This window comes from Patiria miniata, unplaced genomic scaffold, assembly GCF_015706575.1.
Source record: "Patiria miniata isolate m_02_andy unplaced genomic scaffold, ASM1570657v1 HiC_scaffold_3, whole genome shotgun sequence".
NCBI classification, from domain to species: domain Eukaryota; kingdom Metazoa; phylum Echinodermata; class Asteroidea; order Valvatida; family Asterinidae; genus Patiria; species Patiria miniata.
The window spans coordinates 43,240,051-43,248,418 of record NW_024037069.1 but is presented as its reverse complement, the minus strand read 5'-3'; the positions used below and the strand labels follow the sequence as shown (position 1 = coordinate 43,248,418).

Sequence of the window (8,368 nt, the reverse complement as noted above, 5' to 3'; positions counted from 1 at the left end):
TAAACTAGAATTTAGAAATACAAACAAGTTCATGAGAAGAAACGAAACATTTGGGTAAACTTTAAAGGAGGAAGCTGTTATAAAAGAAAAACGAACTGGTACAAGATGCAATCAGTAGAAACCCCAGAGTACAGGTACATGTAATCCAAAAATTCATAATGTTGATGATCAAACTAAATATTGGGGGGGGGGAGCAAAAACAATGTCGGTGACCAAAAAGTGGGTCCCAAATTACGGCGTGGGGTTCGAGTTTTTATGGGTTTTTTTTTTTAATTCTAGATGCTCTTTGGTTCGATGTGGGGAAATTTCTGACGGCTTTTACCACTTTTTTTTAGGGGGGGGGGGATGGTGGTGTACGTTGTACCTGCCTTTACTTCGACGTCACTTAAATCAAGTTAAAAGGGTCCTTTTTGGGGGGGTTGGATCCGCCCTCGAGTTCAGAAGCTGACGGTCGAGGCCTACCGGGGCGAGTGGGAAAATTCTTACGTGTAGGGCCTACTTGTAATTAAAAAGTTTATTTCATACGAGTGGGCCAGTTAGTAACACACTTAAAATAACAGACATGAATTCAAATCTCTTTTTTGACTTTGTGGTGGCTCTGAAAAGAGCCGGTTGGTTGATGGGGACAAGTCCCTGTTTAAGCACGTTCGCCACGGATACGACGGGCCAGCTGGATGTCCTTGGGCATGATGGTCACACGCTTGGCGTGGATGGCGCACAGGTTGGTGTCCTCGAAGAGGCCGACCAGGTAGGCTTCGCTGGCTTCTTGCAGGGCCATGACGGCAGAGCTCTGGAAACGCAGCTCGGTCTTGAAGTCCTGAGCGATCTCACGGACCAGACGCTGGAAGGGCAGCTTGCGGATCAGCAGCTCGGTGCTCTTCTGGTAGCGACGGATCTCACGGAGAGCCACGGTACCGGGCCTGTAACGATGAGGCTTCTTGACTCCGCCGGTGGCTGGGGCGCTCTTGCGGGCAGCCTTGGTGGCCAACTGCTTTCGTGGGGCTTTGCCTCCAGTAGATTTGCGTGCGGTTTGCTTGGTACGTGCCATCTTGCTTGTTTTGCTGTAGAACAGAATATGGAATTTGAAGAAACCGCCTCGCAATATATACCCTTTGCACGGGCCCTCTGATTGGTCAATACTGCCTTACTGTCATTGGTCACAGTTGCACCAATCACAGACACAACAGACCTGGAAGGAACCCACGTAGGATCCCAACTTACAGTTATCGCTGATGAAAACCTTATTATTTCGGACAAAGTTACACTCAAATAACAATCGAACGGTAATCAGAAAATTACTAACACATTTAACAACCAAACATGTGAAATAATTTGGTGAAAACTGTTCGTTACAGTGTGAAATCGAAGAAATTTGCCACGTAAATGCGGAATTGAGGTTTGCATGCATTTGATAATGAATATTCATCAGCAGGCGGTTTGCGCGTGGCGGTTTCATTGGCTAAGTACATGTGTGAATGGCTTTTGTTGTGCATGCAGCCAGTGTGGTTTACATGTACATGTACATGTACATTGTGTACATTTACATTGTGTTAATTTTGTGCATGTGCGCGGCATGTTTAGGTTGGATGGAGGGGGCCGGAGATGTGGGGGAAATAATACATGTACGTGTATATGGAATTAATTATGGAAAACCAGATACATAATATACATGTCGGGTATAGAATTACAATTGTGTATACATTCTAATTTTTTTCTTTTCACTTTTCTATTCATAAATTATACCTGTATTTTTAAAAGGGGACTGTATATGCCAATCTATATTTCAAAACTACAGGTGTATAATAAAATACGTGTTTAACGTACATACACGTGTATAAATTAAAAGACAATATTGCAATTATTTTTAAATTTGCAATTTCCATTCCACTACGGTTAAAGAAAGGAGATGTAATCCCAATATCTGCACTCATTTTGTGGTCTTCGATTTTATCCCTTGGCTTGCTATTGAAGTGGCATTCCCTTGCTATTTTCGACGTTTCGTCCCCAAAAAAATAAAATTTGCTATAAATGTTTCTAGCAATAATTATTCAAACGTTATTCGCTTTTAAATGAGATCAGCCCATATTGAATTTCATATACTAAACAAATTTCAAACTTGGGCACCAGAAAATAAATTTAATAATTTCGTTCTCGCGGGGTAGGCTGGTTCCCGTCCAACAATCTGTATCAATAATTTATGGACCGGGAACCAGTCTGCTCGCAAAGCGGGTCCGTTAGCACGTACCCCAAAACAATTTTTTTTTCAGAGCGTTGCAGATGTATAAGAAAATATATATTAAAGGGAATATACATCATTTGCTTGTGCTGTAATTTTCAGAAATGGATGGAATTGGGGGGTTGGAAATACAAATGTATATAGCAAATATAGTTACACTGACTTTTTTGAGGTTTTGGGTTCGAAAATGCTATAAAAACCAAGAAAATCAATCATTTTCCTGTAGTCTGGTTCCCTGACTCCATTTAAGAAGAAACAAAGCAGTTTACATACCGTTTGGGAATTGTGAGGTCAGGGAACCAGTCTAGCTGGCTTGTACCCGTTCATAGGTGTGTAATCGATTGCAAACAAGTGCGATGGTCAACTGGGGCCAGTATTTGAAAAAAAGCCAGTTTTTTTTCCAACGCTGGTCGGCTGATCAGCGTTGGAAATTGATACAAAAATACCACTTTTCTTGAAAATTAAAGTATACCAGGTGCCATGATTTTACAGGATGCTTTACACTGTCAATCACTAACAGTCCAGCAAGTTATTTCAAAATGATTTGGTAGTTTTATTTTTTGATGTTTGCAAATGTTGTATTTTCCCTTTAAAAAACAAAGGTTGAAGAATTTTTCGTTGAAATAAATATATCGTATTATGCGAATCCAGTGTGTGTGTGTGTGGGGGGGGGGGGTTCCAACCATAGTGCAAAGACAGTTTGTTAACAGATGAGATCATGTGTGTACCCCCTACCTACCTCGAAAATATCATTAATACTAAAATATAGACTCTTGTTTGGCACATGAGCCGAACACTGTACTGCAGGGGTCAAGTTAGAAAATAAAAGTAACATGATGCACAACTGAGATAGATTTTCTTGAAAATGGGCTAAATAGTAAAAAAAAAATATTAATTATTATAATGCACAGGAAATATTTTACATGCACATGGCCAAAGTTACGTGCATTTGTGTATGTGAAACCCCTCTAACTTTGTATAAATCGCACGTGTGCACGATATGAGACGGAGGGAGCCCCCTCCCCCTCCTTTGTGTTGGTCATTGTATAATTACCAGAACCTTAGGAATTTTTTTATAGGGGGATAGGGATGTGTGAGGTAACAATAGTCTAGGATTTGCATAGGGCACATGGAGATTGGGGGGGGGGGGATACCCCTCCGTATCCGACATAGCTGCCGGTATCGGTTAAAAACAAGTTCTGCTGTTTTGAATGTGTAGCAGGGCTTGTTTTTAAAACTTGGAGGCAACGTCCAACAAGTCATTAAAAGTTGCCTTGGCTGTAATGTATACCATGCTTTAGGAAAATGTGAAGGAAAGCAGCACACGAAGAATTTCGAAGAGGGAACTAATCAGGGGCACCAAGCAGATGTGGAGGACACTTAAGGTAGGCCTATGATCAGTGGCGTACGCAGGATTTTTTCAAGGGGGGTGTTTCAAAATTGGATGTCATCATTTATGACCGTAATGAAAATGGTAAATTGTGTTGGCGCCCGAAATAAAAATAGTATCAGTGGGCTAAACCTAACGCTAAAATAAAAGTCGGGAGTTTGTGTTGGCGCCAAACATAGTAAATCGAAAAAAACAAAACATGTTCTGTGTCTTATGATGAACATATGAGTAAAGGGGTCAATGTGGGCAGTCCCCTCCCTCAACAAACAGCATTTAAACAAAAAAAAGAAGAAATTCAAGAAAAAAAGTGACACAGGCTGCGGAAGTGCTAGGATCTGTTCTTGTAATTGGCTAAATTTACTCAGCTTCGTCCCCTGGATCTCATGATTCTCATCCGTTGGGAATCTAATTCTTTGTGTAAACCGCCCCCACCCCTAAGGCCAAACTCCAGATACAGGATACATACGCGCTCTGGTCACAGGGGCGGATTCAGACTGCCATTTGCCGGGGGGGGGGCCTAGAATTGTAGTGAAGGGTCCAGGACCTGCGAGCGCGCAGCGCGAAGCCCCTACGGCGTGGGGTCCGGGGCCCGCTTAAGGGCCCGGGAAAAAATTGGATTTTAGATGCTCTGTGGTGCAATCTGAGGCGATTCCTGGCCACTTCCACCGTTTAGAAAACGTTTTAAACATCGAAAATTCCATTAAAATTTGTTATTTTTTTTTGTTCTTCATTAAGTTTGTTATGTACTCAAAGTTGAGAACCATGTTCCATCTCCGTATTTTTTCACAATTTTCTATTTTGGAAAGGGATTTAGGCCCCTTGTAGTCCGAGCCTCAGCCATTCGCTGAATGAGGTACAAATAAGGTGGGGGCACCGCTAGGGTGAAATTAGCATAGAGGGAATTTGGCCGGAGGACTAATGCGAGCGCGGAGCGCGAAGCACTTACGGCGTGGGGTCCGGGGCCCGCTTAACCCTAAAGGGGCCGGGTTATTTTGACCATTTCTCAGCCGGGGGGGGGGCGGATTCCGCCCCCCTAAGATCTCGGCCATCGAGTGACGAAATTTTTTGAAACTCGGCACATGCATAGAGCAACTCTTCCTTAACATACCCAAGAAATTTCATGACTATAGGCCAAAGGGTTTTGGAATTATGGCTAATTAATTATTCATATGTACGAATGGCAATTCTGCTCTGTGTACACGACGTTTATGCGAAAATTCAGTTTTCACGGCGCGTAGCGCCGGAAATTTTTTTCGCTACGCGGCAACCCGTGGTCCGATTTGGTAATGCAATGCATTTGGTATCAAAAGATGCGCAAAGCTCGAGGCTAAAAAGTCATAACAGCTCGGGTCGCGAATTTTTTTTTTAGAGGCTATCACGGAAAATGTTGAGGGGGGGGCGGGCGGATTCCGCCCCCCGGCCCCTTTAGGGTTAAGGGCCCCGGGAAATTTTGGATCGTAGATGCTCCGTGGTGCAATCTGAGGCGTTTCCTGGCCACTTTTCCCCTGATTTTTTTAGCAGAAGTTTTTAAAATTGAGGGGATATTTTGTTTCATTTGTTTCAAATACATATAGGCCTATGTATTCTTGCTCTTATAAAGTGTCTTCTGTATTCAAAGCTTAAAGTTGAGAACATGCACATAATTTGTAATTGTTCCGCGCTCGGTCACATAACTCTCTTTTCCCTCCATATTTTTACATGGCAAAGGGGGGTGTTTAACAGCCAAAACACCCCCCCCCCCCCCCCCCGCGTACGCGCCTGCCTATGATCTATTTGGAAAATTGTATTTATTTATATATTTATTTTATTTATTTTATTACACTTCTCCGCTGGTTGATATGAAAAATATTGCAATATATACAGAATAATTAACAGATTAAAAAACAGAGAATTTACAATTTCAATAAATTATTAAAAAAGAGTTTATGCCAGAATACGGATTAAGCCAGTGACTGGCAAGATGGACCAGGTGACTACCACCCACCTCTATATCGCAGGAAAACGAGATCCTATTATTATTATTTATTTTTTTTATCAAAAAGGGGGGGGGCGTATGATAGGAAGTAACAACTGCCAAAGGGTAAAAAACAAGGGAAAAAAGAAGGAAGAAGGGGGGCGGTATGCGATACTAGAACTGAAGAGTGTTAATTTCCGATGGAAGACTGGCGAGCGGAATAAAAAGAAATTGGAATTTATTAAAATCTACAGCCAGCACAACGACAGTGCCGACACCCAGGTACATGTACAAACATCATCGGATTCAAAGCTGCAGTTGAATTTTGTTTTGAAAAACTTCAGAACTTGAGTCTTGAACGATGAAAATGAGGAATCTGATCTGGCTGCAAGTGGGAGCTGCCGGGTTCGATGTGTACTAACTATGCGCTGAAAATAAAAAGCTTTATGAGATTCAGAATTGCAGTGGGGAACGGATAATTTGAACATGTTGAAAGGATCAGCTGAGCTGAGAGGCACCAGGGAATGGGGAAGGGCACAGAGGAAATGATGGAGGGCAGCATCAACGTAAATGATGGAGGACACCAAGGTATCTGACCAGAGACCGACTATTTGTTTTTTGCCTTACCTCAAATTTATCTGCAACTTAGCCCGAAGCACTTTCTATAATCAGTTACAATAATTATAACTATAGGGACATAAGGATGAAATTAAATTTTAAAAAGGGTCTGAAAATTGTATGAAGTGACTGAAAGTGTACATGTATTACTTAACAGAATAGTACATGTACATCATGTCCATAAAGTCTTGTACTACATGTGTACTGATGTGTCGGTTGTCTTTCATTTTCAAAAGGTGGCTGGAAATTGCCTACCCGATTAAGTACAAATGGGATAACTGAATGTTTGCCATCTCAATAAGATTACAATAGGAAAATTCTCGAGGATCGTACCATGCCATCATGATCCAAATTCCTACTGTAAAATAACTTTTAAAAAAATCTTGCCTAGTAGTACTAGTACTAGGCCTAGGCCTATAAACTACTCGTTCTTATATTATAACTTATTCTTTATTTCAATAAATGACTAAATGAGCACAAAAAGACAGACATGAATTTCTCTCTCTTTTTTGAAATTGTGTGGCTCTGAAAAGAGCCGGTTGGTTTGAATGATGGTAGTTGACTGCTTAACCGCCGAATCCGTACAGAGTACGGCCCTGACGTTTCAGAGCGTAGACGACATCCATGGCGGTGACCGTCTTTCTCTTGGCGTGCTCGCAGTAGGTGACGGCATCACGGATGACGTTCTCAAGGAAAACCTTGAGGACACCACGGGTCTCTTCGTAGATCAGACCGGAGATACGCTTGACACCACCACGGCGAGCCAGACGGCGGATGGCGGGCTTGGTGATACCCTGGATGTTGTCACGCAAGACCTTGCGATGACGCTTGGCGCCTCCCTTTCCGAGTCCCTTTCCTCCTTTACCTCTTCCAGACATGATTGCGTGTTCTTGGTTGACGATTGAATCGAAATGCCGAATTTGCGACTGCCGCTCAAATTTATCTCCACAATGCGGACGTAGAAGAGATTATTTATTAGTGGGCGTATCCACATGAGACCAAGTGTGCCGTGTGCATAAGCTACTTGAATATGGTACACTGTATACAATGTACATGTACGCGTACATGTACATGTACGTGTACACTGTGTATGTATACACTGTATACAATGTAAACACAAAGCTTGGACCCCCTGTACTAGAACTATGCCCCTCTCTATAGTATCTGTACGTGCATGGAGTTATGGTACGTGCAACGTGTGAAAAGACAATATAAACAGTGCATGCATACACAATAACACATTTTGGCGCTCAACATATTCTGCTCGAGAAGAAAATGGAGCTCTTCTCAAACTTGGCTCATTAACACTTTAAGAACTAAGTACCATTATATTTACAGTATTCAACCAATTTTTAAAAACAAATATGCTATACATGTCATTTATAACATTAATGTACATGTATATTGCTACCCATTTCAACAATGCATGTTTCCCATATATCTACCATATTTCAAATAATTCTTTTCTAGCAGGCCCAAACATAATGGCGTATGTCATATAATTCCTACTTGTGTAGGCCCAAAAATAATTTCTGTTAACTCAATGCCGAAGAAAACGGGTACAATGGACCGGTTGATACACAATGTCGCGTAATGACAATGTACATGTCCCTAGTAATAATGAAATATAACTTTTCCACTGCAAACACTACGGGTATATATAACTTACTCTTTATATTTTTATTACGTTCAAATTTTAGAACATGGTTTGAGCTGTATTTCCTACAAATTTGGAATGAAATTGTGATCCAACAAATGTTGCTGTAATTTTTGCAATGGAATAAAATGGAATGGAGGGATACTTTTTAAATGACATTTTTCGTGCAATTTTCGAGTTCATCCCAAGACTTGAACAGCTAACCTTCCTTTTCTATTCGTTCATTTTCTAGCAACATAAAAATATTCACTTTGTAATGAGACATCTTGAATGCTTATTAACTTGTGCTGCAATTAATATTAGCTTTGGAAAGAAATGCATTGTTTTACATTACATTGGAATAGCTGGTTGTTTGACTTGAGACTGAACAACTTGCTATTGAAGATTGACTTTCACTTTCTATTTGATTTCAACTCTGATGCACGCACCGTACACGGGACAGATCCAGCTTTCCCAAGTGGAAAGAAAATTCCAGTTGAAACCAGTTAACTCCAACTGGATTTCAATTGGATC

General features: G+C 41.3%; 1 protein-coding gene across 1 annotated transcript; it reads right to left on the bottom strand.

Moving 5' to 3' along the window:
* Positions 1 to 357: 357 nt before the first annotated feature.
* LOC119736841 (histone H3, embryonic-like) lies at positions 358 to 7,104 on the bottom strand. Its single transcript, XM_038210851.1, has 2 exons — positions 6,767 to 7,104; positions 358 to 1,143 (listed from the first exon to the last, which is right to left on the bottom strand). The coding sequence occupies exons 1-2, from the start codon at positions 7,074 to 7,076 to the stop codon at positions 638 to 640; spliced, it is 816 nt and encodes a 271-aa protein (XP_038066779.1). The 5' UTR covers positions 7,077 to 7,104; the 3' UTR covers positions 358 to 637.
* Between the last annotated feature and the right edge of the window lie 1,264 nt (positions 7,105 to 8,368).

What these genes read in the sequence shown, in the direction of transcription:
- LOC119736841 (XM_038210851.1), bottom strand. Translation starts at nt 7,076, where the DNA reads ATGTCTGGAAGAGGTAAAGGAGGAAAGGGACTCGGAAAGGGAGGCGCC. An exon ending in TCTGTACGGATTCGGCGGTT is followed by an intron (nt 1,144 to 6,766) that starts AAGCAGTCAACT and finishes AATGACAGTAAG; the next exon opens with GCAGTATTGACCAATCAGAG.